The following is a 25,047-nucleotide window of genomic DNA, read 5'->3' on the forward strand; positions in this document are numbered from 1 at the left end:
AGAGTCCTCTCAGCGGCTGGGCCACCTGGAACGGCCGCTTCCTGACTGGGGACCGCGGCTTCCGAAGCCGACAAGGCCGCGCCGGTTTGGAGCTCCCAGGTTCCCGATGTTAGAGTCGGCGCCGCCCGCTCCGCAGACCCTCAGCCCAGACGTGTTGATCTCGGCGGTCACAGCTCACCGGAGCTCCAGCGCGTCGATCCAGCGCAACAAATATTGAAACTAGCCTTCATAGTAGTCCAAAAACATTGTGATCAGTTGATTTTGGAAGAGAGAAGATTTTTTAAGCATACATTTTGATTCATTTAATCTCATTAACCTACAAAGTGGAACTCTTAATAGTGATTTTACAATAAGAAGCATGCGTTAATTTTGTTTTCACACCAGAGCGTTTTGAAGGCATCCAGACATTTGTGAGTTGCAGTTACTGATAATAGTGTTGAAAATGCAGCAGCTTGTTAGCATGCAGCAAATCCCCAGAGAAAGCAATATGATAATTTTTATAGTGATAATGGTTGAAAGATAAAAAAATAAGTTGTACAGTGGGAGACTTTTCCTTGTCATCTTGGAATGTTGCCGTGTAGTTTTTTTTGTATTCACATCTTAGGACAGATGGAATATTGTTTCATCACAAATATTTTTACTTTTAGACCTATGAGAATGCAGCACGGATGCCTATATAACTTGTATATGTTGTGTAAGGAGTTGTTAGTATTAGGTACGAAATGCCTAAATGCATGTGCCCCATAATTTAAAGCAGCAAATGCGTTCATTGAACAGATTATGCTTACAATAACGTGTGTCGATTTTTATCCTGCAAAAATGTGTTTTAAAATTGTGCAGGATTTATAAGTAACTGCAGCAAAAGAAATTGAGATTTTCCAGATATATATTGCTTCAGAGCATTCATCACTTATTGGAATATTTTCGGCTTATCTAGATCGCTGTACTAAACAAGTAAATCAAATAGTATTCAGGTTTTGATTTGTGTTGCCTCTGCTGGATACTTTTTCTATGAGTATTCAAATGATGCAGAGATATATCCATCATGTATGCCACCTCATCAGCTCCTTTGTGAAATTGTGATTATTTCTGGAACATTATCTTGTCTCACAAAAAATAAACATTTCTGCAACGGGGGGAAAAAAATCCAAGAAGGTTATATGATGGTGTGATTTTTGAATATAAACTTTATTTTAAAAGAATCCAAAGCACCAATCCCATTTTGTAGACTTAATTATTTTATATTTTAGAAAAGAATGTGTGTTATTATTTGGCAAGTATTATTCAGCCATATGTTTCTGATGTTGTCCAATTTTACTTTTCATTGAAGTTTGGTGTAGGTCAAATCTTGTGATTGAACTGAATTTATCTGTTTCCAACCATCTAAATTAACATTGCACCAAGGTATTTACCCAGATTAAGAGAAAAGTAGACAATCAAATTCCTTGGTAGACAAAAATCCTGGAGAAACTCAGCGGGTGAGGCAGCATCTATTGAGCGAAGGAAATGGGCAACGTTTTGGGTCGAAACCCTTATTCAGACTGATGTGGAGGGGGGGGGGGGGGGGCGCGGGAAGAAGAAAGGAAGAGGAGGAGCCAGTGGGCTGAGGGAGAGTTGAGAAGGGGAAGAGAAAGTAGGGACTATCTGAAATTGGAGAAGTCAATGTTCATACCACTGGGGTGCAAACTGCCCAAGCAAAATATGAGTTGCTGCTCTTCCAATACACGGTGGTCCTCACTCTAGCCATGGAGGAGGCCCAGGACAGAAAGGTCGGATTCGGAATGGGAGGGGGAGTTGAAGTGCTGAACCACCAGCATCTGCAGTTCCTTCTTAAATTGCCTATTTCCTTTGGATTTTCCAGCATCTACAGTTCCTTCTTAAACAAAATCAAATTCCTTGGATCTGTCTTGGACAGTTGTTGCTAAAAGACAATCATTGCCTCATTCAATTGGGAAATAGCACAACAGGCATATAAATTATTTATTTAGTACTTTGCTAATGGAGCTCTTAATCTGTGCCCTCTTACAGACTTTTCTCTACAATGAGTTATATTTGTACAACATCAAGAAGAATGCATGGTCAAAACTGGAAATCCCAAATCCACCAGCTCCACGCTCTGCCCATCAGGTAAAATTTTTTTTTAAAGTATATACATACATTTGGCCAATAAGAGAGAATTAAAAAAAAAGATCATCTTTGGGAATTTGTATCTCCAAGCAATTGTACATATGAGTAAACAGATGGTCAATTATGATATTTTAACTATCTTATTATTCCATGTCCACCACGATAAAAAAAAAAAAGCTTTTGCCCCTGATTCAGAATCTGTTGGGTTTTAGAAATCATTTTATTACCTTCATTCATGTATGTCAGTATTGATGTGTTTGAGTAAGTGAGAACTCTCAGCGTGGAAGTCAATTTTGTCCATGCTACTGAGGACATTCTCAATTTTGGATCTTTCTGCATAAGATGAAATCAAAAGTTTCCACTAGTTTGTTAGAAAATTCTGATACATTTTCTCAATTGTAATACAAGAAGAATCTAGCATTATTTTCATTCTGCACTGTAATTTGAATGTATTGCATAACATTCCTTTTCCAATAATATACAGTGTTTGAGCTAACTGCAATGTCTGCTTTGTTTTGTGAATAGGCGGTGGTTGTTCCTCAAGCAGGTGGACAACTTTGGGTGTTTGGTGGAGAATTTGCATCCCCAAACGGTGAACAGTTTTATCATTATAAGGATCTTTGGGTGCTGCATCTTGCCAGCAGAACATGGGAACAAATCAAGTAGGAGTTTAGTTTTATATTTGCTGACAGTTTTATATTCCATTTCCGCTATCATTCAATGTTAAGAAGTATCTCTCATACATACTTATGTTAAATATGTTTAATAATTTTTTGCTTAAGACATTGTGAAATAAGTTTCCCAGTACATGTGTGTTTTTCTTACATCACTTCAGAGTCAAGTAGCATGGAAGAAGGTCCTTTGTCTTATTTGGTCCAGTAAGCATGTATTTACCCCAATCCTATAATCCCATTTTATTCTCTCCTTATTTCACTTGCCTCTCCCCAGATTCTATGACTCGCCTATAGACTAGAGACAATTTACTGTGGTCAATTAACCTACTGATTCATGAGTCTTTGGGATGTGGCAGGAAATCAAAACACCAGGAAAAAACAAGCCCAATCAAAGGGAGAATTTGGTTTTAGTTTAGAGGTACATCATGGAAACATGCCCTTCGGCCCAACGAGTCAATGCTGACCATCAATCGCCCGTTCACACTTGTTTTATGTTATCCCACTTTCTCACACACTCTCTACATACTAGAGGCAGTTTCCAAAGGCTAATTAAGCTACAACCCTGCATGTCTTTGGGATGTGGAAGAAACCGGAGCACCAGGAGAAAAACCCATGCAATCACAGCGAGAATGTGCAAACTCTTCATGGGCAGCACCCGAGGCCAGAATCCAACTGGATCTCTGACACTGTGAGGCAGAGCTCAACCAGCTGCGCCTCTGTGCCACCACAGTCACGCAGTGAGCACCGGAAGTCAGGATTGAACCTCGGTTGCTGGAGTAGTGAGGCAGCGATACTACTCGTCGTGCCACTGTCCAATCCTAGATTTCTTTCAATTTGGGGATCATGTAAAATCTGTACAGAAATAAAATAATGAAGCTGCATAAACCTACCAACAAGTTTTCATAGAGTCAGAATCAGAATGCTTTATTGTCATTGCATGTGTCACATACAACGAGATTACTGTGTCTCTCCATTTAAAAGAACTTCAAACATTCACATATACTTTTTACACTCCCTCCCTCCCCAAACCCACCCATGGATTCACATTTACATAAATTAACACTGTCTCCCACCCCCCCTCCTTCCCCATAACCCGCTCCCGAGACAGAGTTCAGTTCCAAGATTGCTGATGGGTAAAAGCTGTTCTTGAGTCTGGCAGTGCGTGACTTTAGCGACCTGTACCTTTTTCCAGAGGGCAGCAGTGTGAAAAGGTGGTGACAAGGATGTGTAATGTCTTTCACGATATTACAGGTCCTGCTGCGGCATCTGGAGTGGTAAATGTCCTCCAGAGGGGGCAGGGGGAGTCCAATGATACCCTGGGCAGTTTTTATCACCCTCTGGAGAGCTGCTCTGTCAGCTGCTGAACAGTTCCCAAACCAGGCAGTTATGCAGTAAGTCAGTATGCTTTCTACCGAACAGCGGTAGAAAGACTCCAGCAGTTTAGCAGACAGATGGGCCTTCCTCAGTGTTCTGAGGAAGTAAAGTCTCTGTTGCGCCTTTTTTACAACTACAGCAGAGTTCACAGACCATTTAAGATCCTCACTGATGTTGATCCCCAGAAATTTAAAACTAGGCACCCTCTCCACCTCCTCGCCCCCTATCTCCAGTGGCCTGAGCTCCGCTCTATGTCGCCTGAAATCAGTGATGATCTCCTTTGTCTTTTTAGTGTTCAGAGAGAGATTGTTGTGAGCACACCACTCAGAAAGTCTGTGCACCTCCTCTCTATAGGCGACCTCGTCCCATTTGAGATGAGCCCCACCACGGTTGTATCATCCGCAAATTTTATGATCCTATTTGCGGGGTGATGGGGCAAGCAGTCATGTGTGTATAGGGGGTAGAGGAGCGGACTGAGCACACAGCCCTGCGGTGCTCCAGTGCTGAGGGTCAGGGATGTCGAGGTGTAGGGTCCAAGTCTCACCGTCTGTGGGCGTGCACTGAGAAAGTCCAATATCCACTGACACAGTTGACTGCTGAGGCCAACGTCTAGCATTTTTGTGATCAGCTTGCTAGGTATAATTGTATGAAAAGCTGAGCTGTAATCAACAAAAAGCATACTGACATATGACCCCTTCTCCTCTAGGTGTTGTATTGCAGCATGGAGGACAGTGTTTATGGCATCCTCTGTAGATCTATTAGCCCTATATGCATACTGGTGTGGGTCGAGTGAGGGGGGATAGATAATTTAAGGTGACCTAAAACCAGCCTTTCAAAGCACTTGAAGACTACAGATGTAAGAGCAACGGGCCTGTAGTCATTGAGGGAGTTGATGTTTGTCTGCTTGGGCACCGGGATGATGGTGGTGGTTTTCAGGCACGCTGGCTCGGAGGAGTGTGCTAGTCATACATGAAATTATAAGATTGGGGTAAATACATGTTTGATGATAGGCATGGGCCAAAGGGCCTTTTTCCATGCAACTTGACTCAAGTGATATGGAAACAGATGATAGAAAACAGGCCCTTCAGCCAACTTGCCCACACCGACCAACATGTCTCACCTGCACGAGTCCCACCTGCCTGTGTTTGGTCCATATCCTCCCAAACCTGTCAGATCCATGTACCTATCTAATTGTTTCTTAAATGTTGCAATAGTCCCAGACTGCTCAACCTCTCCCTATAGCTCAGACCCTCGTGTCTTGGCAATATCCTCACAACATTTCTTAAACAAATGGTACTTTCACAAACAGAAGCACCTGTTAACTCATAGAAACATAGAAATTAGGTGCAGGAATAGGCCATTGAGTATGTATGAAGTACAATTACTTAACAATTTATATATTCAGTTGTTAGCATTCTCTGAGGAATATGGTAAGTACAAATTATTAAAATGTGTTATTTTTTATAAAGTTTGGCATTTTCCCTCAACAAATCATCTGAAAGAAAAGGCCATCATTCTAAATTTGAAACTCTGATCACAGTGTCCATTCAATTCAATAGCTGATGATTTTTTTGGCTGAGAAGATGGACATAATATGCTTACAATTGGATTGTTGTGTAACCACCAGTCCAGAAATCTCGGGTTATTAACATTATTTCCAGACCTTTTAGGACAGTTGGTTAACCGTCTTAAATAGGGTTGGAAATTGGGTCCAAGGAACAGCTAAGACAATGGGGAGGAACAAGGCCTCCACTAGTATGATTCTTCTATTGGCCACAATTTAGCAAATTAAAGGATTGAAATACCAGATTGCATGTTATTTCTTTTGGACCAATTGACAGACATCACTTTTTGACACATTTGCAGGATGAGACTTGTTTTTTATGTTTGCATGTCAAACTAAGATTCTTCCAATACAGGTCAAGTTATTTATTCAGATCATTGATGGAATTCATTTGGGAATAGTTCTACTTTGTGAGGCTGTTGCTCTCTTGGTGAGCCTTGAATTCCTTTCTAATTTTGCTTGCCCATTTTGAAGCAGTCCAGCTAGAAATCATGTTTGGCACAAAGATTGTGGGCCAAAGGGCCCGTTCTTGTGCTGACTCTTCAATGTTGAGAAGAAGTTCAGATTGTTAGCTTATGAGTACTTGTGTAGTGAGAGTGATGAGCATGTGATTCATGCTGCTGGGTGAGGATCGTAGTAGATGGTATTGATACTTATGTAGATGTCTGCTGCAGAACTGGCCACAGGTAGTGTGGGAGAAATCTATATGCCAATATGGATCCAGAAGACTGAAACGCCCGAAACAATGGAACAGGGGAAATTCATGCCAAAAAGGTGTTTGTGGTCCAACCTCATTACCAGGTTTGCTGCATATGAATAAAATGCTTTCAAAGTTCCAAATGCTAACAGTCACCTTTGGATTAATTGGTACTTTATCACATATGACATGTCACAGGGAAATTCTTAGTTTTGTGTACCATACACAAAGAATGCAAAGAGTTGCCACGTACAGGGGCGCTGACAAACTTACACTTTTTTTCTGGTGGCCCTCCACACCCGGCTCCTCTTTGTTCTCGGCGGCGCTTGCTTCTCCAACCTCCGGCACCCACCGCGGGGCCCATCCATAACCGCCATCCGCCGAGTCCTCTCTTGAATGGCACCGCGGCACTCGCCGGGAGCTTCCTCGCTCCTCTATGGCCCACTTCGCTCTCGGAGGCTGCTCATGTATCACGCTCTCACGGCCCATCGACGTCCCCAGCGAGTGAGGTCTTGGCCCCGCTAGACGAGAACACTCTCGGTCTCGTTGCTCACTGGGAACCTTTTAACCTTTTTAAAGATAATCTGATTACAGAGACAAGGTGACAGTTATGGATCTGTGCAAATGTTAATTGTTAATAATATTGGAAATTACTCAAGGTCCTGGCCAATCTTGTCATGTAAGGCACTTCCATGGAATCTTGGATGAGCATTTCATCTTTTGAAGCCAAATAAGTAAATGACTGTAGACAAAAGTGCTGGAAAAACTCAGCGGGATCAGCAGCATCTATGGAGCGAAGGAAATAGGCAACGTTTCGGGCCGAAACCCTTCTTCAGACTGATGTGGGGTGGGCGGGGAGAAGAAAGGAGAAAGGAAGAGGAGGAGCCAGAGGGCTGAGGGAGAGCTGAGAAGGGGAGGAGACAGCAACGGCTACTGGAAATTGGAGAAGTCAATGTTTATGCCGCTAGGGTGCAAACTGCCCAAGCGGAATATGAGGTGATGCTCCTCCAATTTCCGGTGGTGCTCACTCTGGCCATGGAGGAGGCACAGGACAGAAAGGTCGAAATGGGAGGGGGAGTGCTGAGCCACCGGGAGATCAGGTTTGTTAAAGTGGACCGAGCGGAGGTGTTCAGCGAAACGATCGCCAAGCCTACGCTTGGTCTCACCGATGTAGATCTTAGATACTAAGTTTAGCAGAATGACAACTTCATTAGATTGATCATTGACCATGTTTTTTTTCTAATATGCATTAAGGTACTTAAATTATACTGCTGAAATTATTAATTATTTGAATATTTATTTTTCCAGTGAGGTAATCCTCATTCAGATAATCATGTATTCAGTCACTCGTACCACGCAATTAGTGCAGCATTGTCAAGCAGCTGAAAGTAACACAAACAATTTTCAATTGTCAACGGGAAAGCATTGAAACGTAGCAAATTACAGGCTATTTCGCGTTATCTCCAACCAAATTAGTGTTCACGTCTGGCAAACACCCAAAAGTCTCCTGGAGAGTTGAACATATTCCAATAGAAGACTTCTCCCAGCAATTTAACTGATTGATAAAGAACAGTAATTTACTTACTGACTCCCATGGCTAACTAGACAACACTTCCCACCCCGCTTCCTGTAAGGACTCCATCCCCTACTCCCAATCCCTCCGTCTAAACCGCATCTGCTCCCAGGATGAGCTGTTCCACACCAGGGCATCGGAAATGTCCACCCTCTTCCCCCCCCTCCTATCCCCCCCCCCCCGCCCCGCCCACATACACCTCCTCTCCCCTCCCCACCACATACACCCCCCGCCACACCCCCCCCCCCCCCCCCCCCCCTTTCCCTCCCCCTCCCTTCCACCCCTCCCACATATGAAGAGGAGGGGGAGGGTGTACTGGGGGATGAGGAGAAATGAGCCATGCCTGCGCAGTTAGGGGCCATGGATGAGTGGTGGAATTGGGTTGCGTTGGGGGACCAGGCCTCCCGTGTGACTGGAACCCAACGGGTCCCACTTAGTCTAATAATAAATTAAACTACACTACTGAAACATAGAATAACTGGTGTGAACTAGACTATTACGTGTCTTATATCAACTGCCCTCTTAAGAAATCGGAGCATAACTTAAACACAAGTAAAAACTTATGTAAGAACTTTTATTATACAAAGGAGCAGTTCTTCTTGTGGTTTTTTCTTGTTGCTTGGTGTAGAATTCTTGCTTGTCTTCTCGTCTTTGCAGACAACTGTTTGTCATCTTTTGAAATTAAGTTATTGTGGAAGACTGGAATGCTCAAATTATGGCTTGATTGATTCGGCAAAGAAAATGTGCTGGGGTGCAGCAACATCTTGCTTGCAGCTGGGCAGGATAATATTAAATATACCAGTTATAAACTCCTAATATTAATGTCTGGCACTTTAAAATATAAGAAGTACTTTAAAAAAGAAAATTGTTTTCCAAGGTATTTAAGAAAAATAGCAAAAATCAATGATGTAACCAACCATTTAGATGAATTAGCGATCTTTCGATTGCCTGACAAAATGGGGATCCTTGTCCACAACATGCAGCCACAGAATGAAGTAACTGGAAGCACCATGGAGGCCTCCATTCTGCCTGCAAACATGGTCGCTGGGCGGCCTGCAAGTTAGATTGAGGCAACAAGATCTATTACAAACCCAACGTTCTTTTGCCAATGTACAGTCCCAGAAAATAAGATTCAGGGTAGGGTATTGCTTCACCAAAGGAACATGGAGGAATGCTCTGTGCTTTCTTTCACAGAGAGAGTCTGAAAAAGAGTCTCGACCCGATTTGTCACCTATTCATTTTCATTTTCTCCGGAGATGTTGTCTGACCCACTGAGTTACTCCAGCTTTTTGTGTCTATCTTCGGTTTAAACCAGCATGTGCAGTTCCTTCCTTCACTTTTTCACAGAGATGTGGCTTTGCCCCAATTCTCCAGATTTGGATCTTCAGTCCGAAGGTTTCTCAATCCATTGCTTGGACTCAAGGGGCCATTTGAGTAGCCGACAGCATCTACCTCATGATATCCACCATGGCGTCTACCTCATGGTAAACTCTTCATATTACTTGGTAGGCTGGGTGACATTTAAGGATTTGGTAATGGACTCTAATGAATGTACCACGGTTGTTAACTGACTTCATAAGGAAATGTGTGTAGGAGTGCGCTCCCACCCAGACCATCCGAGTTTTCCTAACCTGAAGCCTTGCGATGAACCAGAAGATCTGCAAGCTATTGAGGACCAGATCTGCAGTGTTCAAGGTACAACCTTCTGAAGGCTATCGCAAATGCAGAGACACCCTTCTGGACTAAATTGGAGGCTCAGGCAACTGTGGTAGGGCTTGCCTTATTGACCCAAGGATAACCTGAAGATGGGTCAGTCTGAAGAAGTGTCTCGTCCTGAAACATCTCCCATTCCTTCTCTCCAGAGATGCTGCCTGTCCCGCTGAGTTACTCCAGCATTTTGTGTCTACCAAGGATAACCTAAATATGCATTTGGACATTCAGCAGGGTTTTGTACGTGAGAGATCATGCCTAATTCTACCTCAGTAACAGAACATCATGAACCATTTACTTCCTCTGGCCGGGTTTCTGGAACTCTGGCCTGGGCGAAGTCGGCAGATCACTTCCCATCGATGTCCACAGCTAGATTTTGCTGGCTGATATCTCGGCCACTCAGTGGACTAGACGGACCGTTCTGGTACTGTTGTTTTCCTCTTTAAGGCCATGACCTCTTTTGGTCTGGCCAAATGGATAATGCGGAAAGGTTCTGTTACCAATTTATTTATTCTCTTACCTCCAGATCCCTGACTTTTTGATTTCTACCATCTTTAGGATTTTATGTTTGTATTGCTCAATACTTCATGACATTGCGTTTTCTAATCTTTATAGTTACCTGAATTACATTTCTTGTCTTATTTAATGTCCTTCACTAGCCTTGTTGTTCCATCTACAACAGGTCCACCACCGATTTTCCGGTACCCTTATTTCCAGAGTCTTTCTGATTAATCCATTTTGCAGGACCAACAGAGGTCATTGGCCTTTGAGAGGAATCCAACGGTTCCAGAACAGTCCTAGGCTGCTGAGTAGCTGAGATATTAGCTAGTAAAGTCTGGCCGCAGAAGGTTGCTATGGGAACTGATCTGCCGGCCTTGTCCGGGCCAGAGCTCCAGACCCAGGGCCATTAGGCAGCAAATTCGAATTGAACATCGACTTTGGAAATCAGCTCTGGGAACAGATCTGCTGGCTTCGGCTGGCCGGAATTCCCGCGCCGCAGCCACGTGACAAATTCGACCCGCTGATCGGCGCTGAAGTCCCAAAGAAGTCAAGATTTACCGCTTAACAGGGCCTAAACACCACATTTGTAGGGGGACCTCCACGCGGGATTTCAAGCGCATGCTCGTAATTTAGTCCCAATTAAAAGAGGGGCCGGACCAACAGTAGTCGGAAAATAGGCGGTGGACGTGTCTATATAAGCAAGTGGTCCATAATGTTGCAGAAGTTTTGAGAACTGTTTCTTTTCATTGTTAAAACAACTTATAGATCATGATTTTTCATTTTGATCAAAATGAATATAAATCAATTTTGTATTTTCAAGGTGGAAGAAGGAAGGTACAAGTGTTCAGAAATGTGTTTTTAACATCTTTCATTGAAATGGCATTACATAAAGGACTAATGTAAAGTTGGGTAGCTCATGATTCGAGCTAGTTTTGAGAATTTGCATCAATGATGGAGAAAGAACGCTTCAACTGTATACAATTAAAAACGATGCAATAATTAAAACAATACTAAAGCAATGAATCTCACACAGGAGAGCAGGAATTCCTGCTCTCCTGTGTGGTGGCACCACACAGGAGAGGATGGTGGCACTGTTGTAGATCCCTGCCTGGGGAAAAGTTCATAGAGGTCTCTTGCAGCATGCACTTAGACACTAAATAAGCCCAAAAGTTCATAGAGGTCTCTTGCAGCATGCACTTAGACACTAAATAAGCCCAAACATCTTCACTAATCTACATACAACATTCAACTATGCTCTTTAAACTAGTTGTGTGAAGTTTTGGTCCCCTAATTTGAGGAAGGACATTCTTGCTATTGAGGGAGTGCAGCGTAGGTTTACAAGGTTAATTCCCGGGATGGCGGGACTTTCATATGCTGAGAAAATGGAGCGGCTGGGCTTGTATACTTTGGAATTTAGAAGTATGAGAGGGGATCTTATTAAAACATATAAGATTATTAAGGGTTTGGACACGCTAGAGGCAGGAAACATGTTCCCGGTGTTGGGGGAGTCTTAAACCAGGGGTCACAGTTTAAAAATAAGGGGTAAGCCAGTTGGAACGGAGATGAGGAAACACATTTTCTCACATAGAGTTGTGAGTGTGGAATTCTCTGCCTCAGAGGGCAGTAGAGGCCCGTTCTCTGGATACTTGTGGGGGGAGGGGGGAGTGTGGGCTCTTGAAGATAGCGGAAACGGGATATGGGGAGAAAGCAGGAATGGGGTACTGATTGTGGATGATTAGCCATGATCACATTGAATGACGGTGCTGGCTCACAGGGCCGCATGGCCTACTCCTGCATCTATTGTCTATAGTTGCATGCGCAGGGGTTATTTATGTTCCATGTGTCTCTGGAGGTTTAGAGATGCAGCATAGAAACAGGCCCTTCACTACACCAAAGATAGACACAAAAAGCTGGTGTAACTCAGCGGGACAGGCAGCATCTCTGGAGAGAAGGAATGGGTGACGTTTCAGGTGGAGACCCTTTTTCAGTCTGAAGAAACAAGAAGGGTCTCGACCCGAAACGTCACCCATTCCTTCTCTCCAGAGATGCTGCCTGTCCTGCTGAGTTACTCCAGCTTTTTATATCTATATTGGGTTTAAACCAGAATCCGCAGTGCCTTCTTACACCTTCACCACACTGGTTCCAATCACCCGTTCACACTAGTTCTATGTTATCCCACTTTCACATCCACTCCCTATATTCTGTAGAGAAGGAACGGGTGATGTTTCGGGTCGGGACCCTTCTTCAGACAGTCTGAAGAACGGTCTCGACTCGAAACGGGTCTGAAGAAGGGTCTCGACCCAAAACGTCACTCATTCCTTCTCTCCAGAGATGTTGCCTGTCCCTCTGAGTGACTCCAGCATTTTGTGTCTATCTTCGGTGTAAACAACATCTGCAGTTTCTCCCTACACGGTAGGGGCAATTTACACAGGGCCAATCAACCAACATACCCATACACCTTTGGGATGTGGGAGAAAGCCAGAGCACCCAGAGGAAACCCACGCAGTCACAGGGAGAACGTGCAAACTCCACACAGGCAACACCCGAGGTCAGGATTGAACCAGGTTTCTGGCGCTGTGAAGCAACCATTTACCAGCTGCGCCACTGTGTAGCCCATATATGTACTTAAGGCTGCACGATCAGAACCCTTGCGATCTACTGGTACTTTCAAGTGAGTAAAATTATTTTCCAAAGAATTTGTTTTTCCAAGGGTTTGTTAGCAGAGGGGTTGTTAGCAGAATCTCCATTCTAGCTGAAAACCCTATTTTAATCCTTGCATGATGGGGTGCAGCAAATACATTTCCCAAATTGGCTAAAACGTTGGACAAAATAACATGAGCGTGATTCACAGCCTGAATGATGCGTTAAAAACATATTTCCTGATGGAAACTGCACGTAAAACTCTCTATGTTGTTTAATCTTTTTTCTTTTAGAATCTGGGCAGTGCTGGCAAGGTCAGCATTTATTGGCCTAAGCAATTAACTTTTAAAAATGGTGGATAGACATAAATGCTGGAGAAACTCAGCGGGTGAGGCAGCGTCTATGGAGCGAAGCAACGTTTCGGGTCGAGACCCTTCTTCAGACCAGTTCAGATTTATAAATGGTGGTGAGCTTTGCTTTGAATCACTGTTGTCCTTATGGAGAAACTACTGTTGGAAAGTGAGTTCTAGTATTTAGATCCAATGAGTTGTTAGTTGTCATGAGCTTTACAAACTAAGGCTGTTCAGTGATGTAGGAAATACTTTGATGTCAGATGGGAACCCTTTAAATTGCTTTCATTTGATGATCTCAGCAGGTGTTTGTTTTGGTCTAGATTTGAATACGTTTTAGCTTGTAGCTTCCTGCTCCAATTTAGATCGCTCGGGGAAGAAATGAACACTGAGCAAATAGTGACGTCAATGCGTGTACTCCTGAAATCAGCATTCATGTGGTTTGTTCCTGGAATTGGCTTGTTTGGTGTTCTGATTGCTACTATTTCACCCAGAAATGATTCCAAGGGTTGCTTTATTTGAGGTTACGTTGGTTCATATACTGTTTGGCATTTGTAAAATGCTAAATTGATGGAATATGCAGGCAGATATATGCAAATGCGGGGTGGTGCATATTGGAAAGAAGCTGATATTTTGTAGTTGAGTAAATCTGTTAAAACTGCAAGGACAAATCTTCCACATTTTATAACATTTTACATGTGAAGAAACAGTTTTATTTTCTTAAATTGTTCAACTGAGTGTAAATGATTGAAACTATGTTATTTACGGCAAGATTGTAAACATTTTTGCAAATAACATTATTCATATTCATGCTATAAATATCAAGTAGCGGAAATTATAGCCCTTGGTGGCATCATACTTTCCAACAGGAACTCTTTGCACTAGGGCATTTGTTTCCAATAAGCCTCTTTAGTTGCAGTGTTGTAGCTAAACATTTACTGAATATGCCTGAATGATTTTGGGAAGAAACAAACAGCAAAACGTACATAGGGAAGTTTGTGTATATCTGCAGGAAACATTTTCAGGTTACACTTTAAAAAGGAACTCTTTACAACTTTAAATAGTAACCATATTATTTAGTTTATGATATGAATAATCTAACACTTTACTTTGGTGTTGCTGCTGTGATTTTCACCTTCAATCATGCTGCAGGAGCATGGGTTAGATACACCAACATTGTTATATTGTCCCCTTTACAACAAATGTCAAATTGGCACAATGGTGCAGCTGATAGAGCTGCTGCCTCACACACCAGAGACCTGGATTCAATCCTGACCTCGGGTGCTGTCTGTGTGGAGTTTGTATGTTGTCCCTGTGACGGCGTGGGTTTCCTCCAGCTGCTCTGGTTTCCACCTGCATCCCAAAGATGTGTGGCTTTGTATGTTAACTGCCCTCTGTAAATTGCTCCAAGTGTGTAGGAATTGGATGAGAAAGTGGGATAACATGAAACTTGTGTGAATGTGTGATCGATGGTCTGCTTTGACAGTGGGCCAAAAGCATGTTTCCATGTTGTATCTCTAAACTAAACTAAAATTTACTACCGCTGAAAAAGAAGATGTCACCTTGTGAAAAATATTATTACTGTGTAGTTGGTTAAGGGCCTGTCCCAATTGCGCGACCTTTTCGGCGACTGCCGGCACTGTCATAGGTCGCCGAAAATTTTCAACATTCAGCGGCGACCAGAAAGCAGCTACGACTGTTTGGGTGAATAGGAGACGTCTCATGACCATACAGGCGACCCCTGGCGACATGTTACAGGGGTCACGGGGTGTCACCAGGGTGCATGTCGCCAGGGGGTCGCCTGTATGGACGTGAGAGGTCGCCAGGGGTCGCCTTTATGGTCTCCTACTCACCCAAATAGTTGTAGCGTCCTTCTGGTCGCCGCTGAATTTTCAATATGTTGAACATTTTTTGGCGACTTTTCGTTGTCGTAATGCATCTCGTTGTCTCTGTACTGTACACTGACAATGACAATTAAAATTGAATCTGAATCTGATCTGACTTATGACGGGTGCCTGCAGTCGCCGAAAAGGTCGCGTAAGTGGGACAGGCCTTTAAATGGTGTTGCTTTTAATACTTCCTATTATAGTCAAGAAATTATACTTCGCATTAATATAGCTTCACCATCATAGTTTAAAAATCAGGCTGTTTCCCATGATTGTAGAACTGAATCTTGTGGGTTGTCGATTAGTTGATAAGGGATTCTGAGGGTCTGGTCTGAAAAAAAGAGGTGGTATATGTCAAGTAAAAGCAGCTGGGATCTATTGCGTCCCTTGAAGAATATAAGGAATGTAGGGGTAAACCATAAAAAGTAAGTTAGGAGGGCAGAAAGGGTCTATGAACAATCCCAGTCAGATAAAGATGATAATTCTGAAAGGTTTTATTAGTATACTAGACCAAGTGGGACCCGTTGGGCCCCGTTTCCCCAATGCAATATTCCACCACGCACCCATAGCCCCCAACAGCGCAGGCGCGGCTCATTTCCCCTTATCCCTGTCGAATGACCCAGTTATACTCATGAACATGGTACAACAGTATTTATTGAAAAGCACATATAACACACTACAGCATGTTGCTTTTGCTGTGAAGCATAAGTTGAGTTGTGATACTATGAACAGTGTAGTAGGTGGAGCTTCTAATAATAGAGCACTACATTTAGCAATGTTACAACATTTTGAGATTTTAAAAATCAAGTCGCAATTTATCCCATCAGATAAAGCATAAAAAGTTTAATTTGACACCTAATTCATTTTCATATCAAGTATCATACTCGGAAATTAGCATCTTGTTCCCTATTGATTTTCTATGGACATGACAAAAAAACTGTGATCGTGGACAGTCAAAAGCCCATAACTTTCTTAAAAATTAAGAGAACTGAATGAAATTTTCAGTTATCATAGATTGAAGCATTCTGAAACAAATTTAAAATAATCTTACTTGGATGACCTGAAATTAAAGCATATAATTAGTTAGTTACCCAATTGTAGCTAATTTCAAACTTCAATTACTAGATCTAAACATCTATCCATTTCTTAATAAATGATTAACATTTTTAAATAACCTAAGTGTCCAAATAATATTCACAAATAATTCACAATAAAACATGATTTTTAAATCTCATTTAAATTAATTTATAGGCCAAATGGAAGGAATTTAGTGTTCAATTGCTGTAAATTAAAGTCCATTTAAATCAGCTTTCTAGTGGGATCCTGTGAACGCGCTGGTTTAGAACATTCACATTGCAGTAGATTTATGCCCTCAAATGCCCAGAAAAATGCTGCGGGATATAATGGGGCCCAAATTAGCTACTCGCAACATTAAACTTTGTATAAAGGGATCTTAAGAAGCCCTTTTTAACGTAAAAATAAGTAGCCTACCTTCCGTTTTCCCCTGTATGAGATCCGACCCATTTTTAATTTTTAACCTACTATAACAAGTAAAGAGAGCCCTTAAAACTAAAAATAGCGCCAGCTACGGAATCTTCCTGCGATTTTTCGTTAATAATTAACTAGGCTGAAAAACCATCGATTTGAACAGCCTAGGGAAAATCGCGTTTTAAACCCGCACCCCTCTAAACGGCGCCAAAATCGCGCGCACGGGCTGGGACAGATTTTCAACGATCTTCAGGTAGGCTTTGCAACATACCTACTACATTGGTTAGTAAGTGAAGTAACCAATCTACACCTTTCCTTGTAGAAATAAAAGTGAAGCACATCTAAATAAAAGTGACCTATAACAATAAACACATTACTGTGTGATGACTGAATAATACGCTACTAGCGCATACAGGGACGTACAGATGGTTTAAACGAAATCGCCGTATCTAAGGGGTGGCCTACAAAGCCGTCCTACGCACGTACGGTACTGATCCGGCGTTTCCTCCCTTCGCCGACGAAACAGCCAGGGGCCCATTGAGCCATCTGTCGTCCTAAGTTCCTTAAGTTGAGCAGGTCCAAGTGGACATCGGATTTAGCAGCAAGGTGTGAGCGCTCCATTAATTGTTTGGCGCTCCGGACAGACCTTTCTGCGAGTCCGTTTGACTGGAAATTCAGGACTGCTGGGGACATGGCGAAAATCCCATAGTTGAGCAAAGTTTTTGAAACACTGGCTGGTGAACTGACTGCCGTTATCTGACAGGGGGCGTGCAGGGGGGCCGTGCACGGAGAAATGGTGTGAGAGCTTTTGGATGACAGCATTGGATGTGATGCTTTGGAGCAGGTCGATTTCGAACCAGCCCGAATACGAGTCAACGAGAACCAGATACTGTTTGCCACGCCACTCAAATATGTCGGTGGCGACCATGGACCAAAGGCAGAGGAGGAACAGGGTGTGAGAGCAAGGGCTGCTTCTGTTGGTGTGGCATCAGGCTTTTGCAGACAGCGCAGGCTTCAACTTTTGCGCGCACATGATCGGTCATCCTGGGCCAGTAAAACATGCTCTTTGCTCGTTGTAAGGTCGCTTCCACGCCGGTGTGGCCCCTGTGAATGGCGTCAGAGTGCTTGTCCCGTAGAACAGCTGGGATGACTGCCTTGTGACCCTTGATTATGACCCCGTCCTGCAGTACCAGTTCGTCGCGAATCAGGAAATATCGGCGAATCGCCAGTGTTTATCCGGCCAGTTTCCTTTTTTCATTTTTTTTCATGGTACAACAGTATTTATGGAAAAGCACATATAACACACTACAGCTTGTTGCTTCTGCTGTGTCGCAGCATGATATGCAGCACAAGTTGCGTTGTGATAATATGAACAGTGTAGTAGGCGGAGCTTCTAATAATAAAGTACTACATTGGTTAGTAAGTGAAGTAACCAATCTACAATCCCCCAGCACTCCCTTCCCCTCTTCACCCCCGTCTTCTTCCCCCTCTCCTCCTCCCCTCCTCCCTCCCTCACCATTCCCTCCCTCTCCTTTCCCCTACCGTAACCCCTCCTCCTCCCTACCCCCATCCTCTCCTTCTTTCCCCCTGCTTCCCCACTCCACAGCTCTCCCCTATCCCACTAAACACAATGTTTAAATAACATTTCTCCTCCTCCCCTCCCCCACTCCCTCCCTCTCCTTACAACAATGTAATAAATCTCTCATTGCACTGGGACTCTTGTCATTTGTTAACATTGTAGTGGGCAGGGCAAGTTTTAAAGTGAAAAGTTTGATTTTTTTTAATGAAAACTGAATTTGAAGTTTAAAATGTGAATAACTTTTAAAATATAACACCAATCTGAATGGAACGCTGCTGGGTTTTTGTAAACTGCGTTTTTTCTTTTATGTAAATGAGATCCCATTGTGATGTAATTGTGGGGTGGAACAATGCTGACGGGCAGTTTATGTAAATGAGATCCCATTGTGACATCATACGCTGCTAACTGCCAGTGCAAGTTCAAGTGATTTTTGTCAAACTGGATTTTGTAAAGTTTAAAGACTAACTTGTAAAATATACCATTAATCTGAATGGAACTTGATGCACCCTACCCCAGAACAATGGTGAGTAAGGTGGGCCAAAAACTGTAGCGCTATCGTGTACTCTGGTGTAATTTCAGGACCATCCATCCAGACAGACACACAAGATGAGAGTTCCAGTAATATATAGAAGATTAAGAGTAAAGTGGAGCTAAGGAGAGATCAAAGCCTTTTCTACATGGAGACATGGGAAATGAATGGTGTAAAGTGAATACTTCTGTATTTACCGTGAAGCAGTACATGGAAGTTAATGAGTTTGGGGAAAGGAAGTGCTATTCTGGACCATTACATAAGAGGGAGTGTTGGAGATTCTCCAATGCAGAAAGTGATTGTCCCGGGCCTAACCAGATGTACCCAAGGAAGTTATGGGGAGCAAGGGAGGACATTTTTGTAACAATCCATTAGTCACTGCTGAGATACTAAGGGGGGGGGGAGCGAAGGGCCCTGTTTCCCTACTGTATCTCCAAATTAAACTAAGCATGTTTTGTTTTGTTAACTGTTGTGGGGGATAGTGAACATAGAGGAAGTGGACTGAACTTTGCTGCCTTCCCTCACAGTGGGAAACGTTGTGGGGGGATGTTTTTATGTTTACTGTTAAATTCTTTAATATTGTGTTTATTTTATTGGTGTGCTGCAATGGCAACTCAAATTTCACTACACCAATTGGTGTATGTGACAATAAATGCCCTTTGTCCTTTGCCCTTTAGCAAGGACAGATTTCGTAAAGTCACTGTGACTTTATGCATGTGAAAACATCTCATGAATTTTATTTTCCAGAGATGCTGCCTGACCCGCTGAGTTACTCCAGCTTTTTGTATCTATTTTCGGTTTAAGCCAACATCTGCAGTTCCTTCCTACACAGGTTGTAGTGGAGTGTTGTTTCTCAGATTGAAAGCCCGTGACCAGTGATGCACCACAGGGATCGCTCCAGTGCCCTCTGTTGTTTGTCATGCATGTTAATGATTTGGATGAGAATGTAGGTGGCATAATTAGTAAAGTTATAGATTATACCAAAATCAGTGGAAGAGGGGGCAGTAAATAAGCTTGTAAAAGTTATGACAGGATAGTGATCAATTGGAAAAGGGGGTGTAGGAATGACGGATGCAATTTAACTCGGACGAGGGCAAAATTAAGCATTTTACAAAAGTAAACCAGGGCTGGATGTACACAGTGTATGGTTGGGCCCTGGGGAGTATTATTGAACAAAGAGACCTAGGAGTGTAAGCATGTGGTTCCCTAAAAATGGCAACAAAGGTACCCAGGGAAGTAAAACAAACAGCTGGAGGAACTCAGCAGATCAGGCAGTATCTTAAAAAAGGTCACCCACAAAAATCTTTAAATTTCCCTCCACAGATGCTATCTGGCCAGCTGATTTCCTCATGCAGTTTTTTTCTCAAAATTCCAGCACCAACAATCTCTTGTGCCATCACACAACACTGCAATCTCTTGTGCCTTCACACATGAGTCTACATAGGTTGGGGTCTGCATAGGTTAGATAGAGCTCTTAAAGATAGCGAAGTCAGGGTATATGGGGAGAAGGCAGGAACAGGGTATTGAATGTGGATGATCAGCCATGATCACAGTGAATGGCGGTGCTGGCTCAGAGGGCTGAATGGCCTACTCCTGCACCTATTGTCTATTGTCATTTGAGAGCATGAATTATATTGAGATAGAATAGGTTTAGTCAGTTTTCCCTGGAGTAAAGCTGACAATAAAGATGTATAAAAGTATGAGAGGCTGAGAGAGGGTAGCCAGCCCGGGTCTGTTTGCCATGGTAGGGGTATCTAAAACCAGAGCTATTGGTTTTAAGGTGGCAGGGAGAAGGTTTAAAGGGGATCTGAAGGATAAATCTTTTGTATCAAGTTAAGTTGAGTATATTGAGATACGTACAGTAGAGAAGCACAGTAAGGTGCAGAATACAATTAATATTTTGCTTGCAACAGCATCGAACTCACAAAAACATAAGTTATTCATAAATTACATCTATCCTACCAGACAGTGAAAAGTTGTTTCTTCCTCGTGACTATTGAGAAAAAACAAGACGTTAGTGCCAAACACAATTAGAAAACAAGCCCATGGTAATACAAGAGGTAGTCTGTAGTGTTTTGTTGCCAAGGTAGGATCATGATTGTGAAGGTTGGTTCAAGAACATGCTAGCTGTAGGATGTCGGGTAGGTGGTGTCTGGTATGATCTACCAGAGGTGGTCATGGAGGCAGGACCAGTAACAATGTTTAAGAGACATCTGGACAGGTACAATGTTTAAGAAGGAACTGCAGATGCTGGAACAATCGAAGGTAGACAAAAATGCTGGAGAAACTCAGCGGGTGAGGCAGCATCTATGGAGCGAAGGAGTGGGTGACGTTTCGGGTCGAGACCCTTCTTCAGTGATGAGGGGATGGGAGGGGGGGGGGGGGGAGAAGAGAAGACCCTTTCTCCAGCATTTTTGTCTACCTCTGGACAGGTACAGGTTCATTGGTACTTTATTGTCAGGTGTACCTAAGTACAGTCACATATATTTTTGGAAACAATTCAGTGACAATTGCTATACGTTAGGGTTAGGCACAAACATACTAAATACAAGAGGCTAAGACTGTATAGTACACTATCAACACAAGAGTAGCCATGTTTCAGGTGTCATCTTGTACCGTTTAAGTCCAAAGTTTTTTAAAATATTAAGAGTCTTAACTTGGACAAAGGCCTGTTATCCTGGAGGCGGCATTGATTTGGAGTTTACACAGAAAAGCTGGAGAAACTCAGCGGGTGCAGCAGCATCTATGGAGCGAAGGAAATAGGCAACGTTTCGGGCCGAAACCCTTCTTCAGACTGATCAGGGGTGGGGGTGGGTGGGGACAAGAAAGGGAAAAGGAGGAGTAGCCGGAAGGCTGGAGGGTGGGAGGAGACAGCAGGGGAGCTGAGGAAGGGGAGGAGACAGCAAGGACTAACAGAATTGGGAGAAGTCGATGTTCATGCCCCCGGGATGCAGACTCCCCAAACGGAATATGAGGTGCTGTTCCTCCAATTTCCGGTGCTGCTCGCTGTGGCCATGGAGGAGACCCAGGACAGAGAGGTCGGAGATGGAGTGGGAGGGGGAGTTGAAGTGCTGAGCCACCGGGAGGTCAGCTTGGTTATTGCGGACCGAGCGGAGGTGTTCGGCGAAACGATCGCCCAACCTCCGCTTGGTCTCACCGATATAGATCTGCTGACATCTAGAGCAGCGGACGCAATAGATGAGGTTGGAAGAGATGCAGGTAAACCTCTGTCGCACCTGGAACGATTGCTTGGGTCCCTGAAAGGAGTTGAGGGGGGAGGTAAAGGGACAAGTGTTGCATCTGCTGCGGCCGCAAGGGAAAGTGCCCGGGGAGGGGGTGGACCGAGAGGGAAGGGAAGAATTGACAAGGGAGTTATGGAGGGAGCGGTCTTTGCGGAAGGCAGATATGGGGGGAGATGGGAAGATGTGGCCAGTAGTGGGGTCACGTTGGAGGTGGCGAAACTGACGGAGGATTATTTTTTGTATGTGATGGCTGGTGGGGTGAAAGGTGAGGACTAGGGGGACTCGGCCCTTGTTGCGAGTGCGGGGATGGGGAGAGAGAGCAGTGTTGCGGGGTATGGAAGAGACCCTGGTGCGAGCCTCATTTATGGTGGAGGAGGGGAACCCCCGTTCCCTGAATAGTGAGGACATTTCAGATGTCCTGGTGTGGAACGCCTCATCCGTGGAGCAGATACGGCGTAGACGGAGGAATTGGGAGTAGGGGATGGAGTCCTTACAGGAAGCAGGGTGGGAAGAAGTGTAGTCCAGATAGCCATGGGAGTCAGTGGGTTTATAGTGTATGTCGGTTAGAAGTCTATCACCTGCAATGGAGATAGTGAGGTCAAGGAATGGTAGGGAAGTGTCGGAGATGGTCCAGGTGTATTTCAGTGCCGGGTGGAAATTAGTGGTGAAGTGGATGAAGTCAGTCAGTTGTGTGCGGGTGCAGGAGGTGGCACCAAAGCAGTCGTCGATGTAGCGGAGGTAGAGGTTGGGGATGGGGCCCTGGTATGTATTGAACAAGGATTGTTCGACGTAACCTACAAATAGGCAGGCATAGCTGGGGCCCATGCGTGTGCCCATAGCTACGCCTTGTATTTGGAGGAAGTGGGAGGAGTCGAACTCGAAGTTATTGAGGGTAAGGACCAGCTCCGCTAGGCGGAGGAGAGTGTCAGTGGCTGGGTATGGGTTGCTTCTCTGGTCGAGGAAGAACCGGAGGGCTGTGAGACCATCGTGGTGGGGGATGGAGGTGTATAGTGATTGGACGTTGCTGGCTAGACACAAAATGCTGGTGTAACTCAGCGGGACAGGCAGCATCTCTGGAGAGAAGGAATGGGCGATGTTTCGGGTCGAGACCCTTCTTCAGACATGATTCAAGCTGGGATCGTCCTGTGCAGGCGATGTGTTGATATCCTCTATCACTGCTCCACTGCTACATGCAGCTGCAAGCCGCGTCTGATCCGCACGCTCGGCCTCGGGCTGCTTCAGGGCCTGCAACGGTCCACTCCGCCCACTCTGCTACTCCACCTCAACATCAGCCTGTGAACACGCCATCCCTGGCCTCCGACCCACGTTCGGCCTCTGTTCCCTGGGCCTCCAGCAGCCGACCCAGAGCACCTCTGAGGCTGTGGGAAGTTAAACCCCGAGCCTGCCCACCAGCATTGACAATTCCTTCCTTCCGTCTGCTGCTGCTGCCACCGTCATTCCATGTTCCAGGCTCAGTCGCTGCTCCACTCAGCCTCTTTCCCCCCCCCCCCCCCAGCCCGCTACCTCCCTTGCCCAGGGACGGGAACTATGCAGATCTCAGAGCCCATCCATGGAGCTGCCCCTGGACCAAAGCGCTGCTGTCAGTGCTTGGGTCCAGCAACTCTCCATACCCAGCTGCTTTAAAACCCCATCCACTGCTCATGAGAGAACGGCGGTTATAGGACTGCACGTTCCGCTGTCACATCAGCAGCCAGGGCGCGGTTGTCTCTGAGTAATGAAAGGGTTCCATTTTGCAGGAATATATGTCTATCTTGTTCATAAAGTGAAAAAAACACAAAAGCACTCAATGTGGTAACCATACCTCCACAGTATTGTAATGAACCCCATCAAAGCACATCAAGAACGCATATCGCTCTGTTCCCCGGGCTGGTCTGGGTCTCTCTGATCATTGCCTAGTTTATTTATTTCAACCTACAGGCAGAAATTAAAATCTGCTAAGCCTGTGGTCAGAACAAAGAAAAGGTGGACAAGAGAGGGCATTGAGAACCTACAATCCTGCTTTGACTACACGGATTGGAATGTGTTCAGGGAAGCTACACAAGCCTCGATGAGTATACGGACACTGTATCATCATATGTCAGCTTTTGTGAGTACAGTTGCATTCCAACAAGGAACCTGGTTCAACAACGACAAGCCCTGGTTTACTGCAGAACTCAGACAGCTCCGACAGTCTAAAGAGCAGGCCTGCAGGAGCGGGGATGCAGACCTCCACAGGCAGGCAAAGTACAAGCTGAGAAGAGGAATCAGAGCTGCCAAGGAAAGGTACTCTGAGAAGTTGAGGAGCAATTTCTCAGCTAGTGACTCTTCTTCAGTTTGGAAGGGCTTGCAAGAAATCACCAGCTACAAGAGGAAAGCTCCCAGCTCTTTGGACAATCGTCAGCTGACCAACGACCTGAGTGAGTTCTACTACAGGTTTGGCAAGCAGAAATGTAACCCTGGCACCCCCTCCCCCCTCTCCAACAAACACAGCCAGACCCCAGTCTGCAAAGACTGGACCCTTCTACACCCACTTCTCCCCATTCACCACTTCACCACTTCACATCTACTTCAAGCAAGACTCCAGTCTGAAAAGACTGGACCCTTTCCCACCCACCCCTCTCCAATCACCACTTCACACCCAATTACCCATCCCCTCATGCTGCACAACATCATTTCTCCATCATCAACAATAAAAAATAGAGGAGAGGCTGTTCAGAAGACAGAAAAGCCGGAAATCTCCAGGACAGGACAATGTTTCCCCCTCTACTCTCAAGCTCTGTGCCGAACAACTGGCACCGGTCTACACAGACATTTTCAACCAGTCCCTGCATACGCTATAAAAATTAAATGTATTATTATTTATTATTATACCTATACTGTCCCTGCCTGCTTCAAAGTCTCCACTATTGTCCTTGTACCCAAAAAGGCAAGGATTACTGGTCTTACAAACTGCAGGCCTGTCGCACTGACCTCTGTAGTCATGAAGACCCTTGAAAGGCTTGTGCTGGCCAAGCTGAAAAATATCACACACCCTCTGCTGGACACTCTGCAGTTTGCATATCGGGCCAATAGATCTGTCATCCTGGGCCTGTACTTCATCCTCCAGCACCTAG

General features: G+C 44.4%; 1 protein-coding gene across 1 annotated transcript in view; it reads left to right on the forward strand.

The window, feature by feature from the left end:
- klhdc4 (kelch domain containing 4) overlaps positions 1 to 25,047 on the forward strand; it is a 90,264-nt gene that overhangs the window by 26,198 nt on the left and 39,019 nt on the right. The window contains exons 4-5 of the mRNA XM_055649060.1: positions 2,029 to 2,127; positions 2,653 to 2,789. Of these exons, the coding sequence (XP_055505035.1) occupies positions 2,029 to 2,127; positions 2,653 to 2,789 (236 nt within the window). The remainder of the gene's footprint in view (positions 1 to 2,028; positions 2,128 to 2,652; positions 2,790 to 25,047) is intronic.

The sequence above is a fragment of the Leucoraja erinacea genome, chromosome 17, assembly GCF_028641065.1.
Source record: "Leucoraja erinacea ecotype New England chromosome 17, Leri_hhj_1, whole genome shotgun sequence".
In the NCBI taxonomy this organism is placed as follows: domain Eukaryota; kingdom Metazoa; phylum Chordata; class Chondrichthyes; order Rajiformes; family Rajidae; genus Leucoraja; species Leucoraja erinaceus.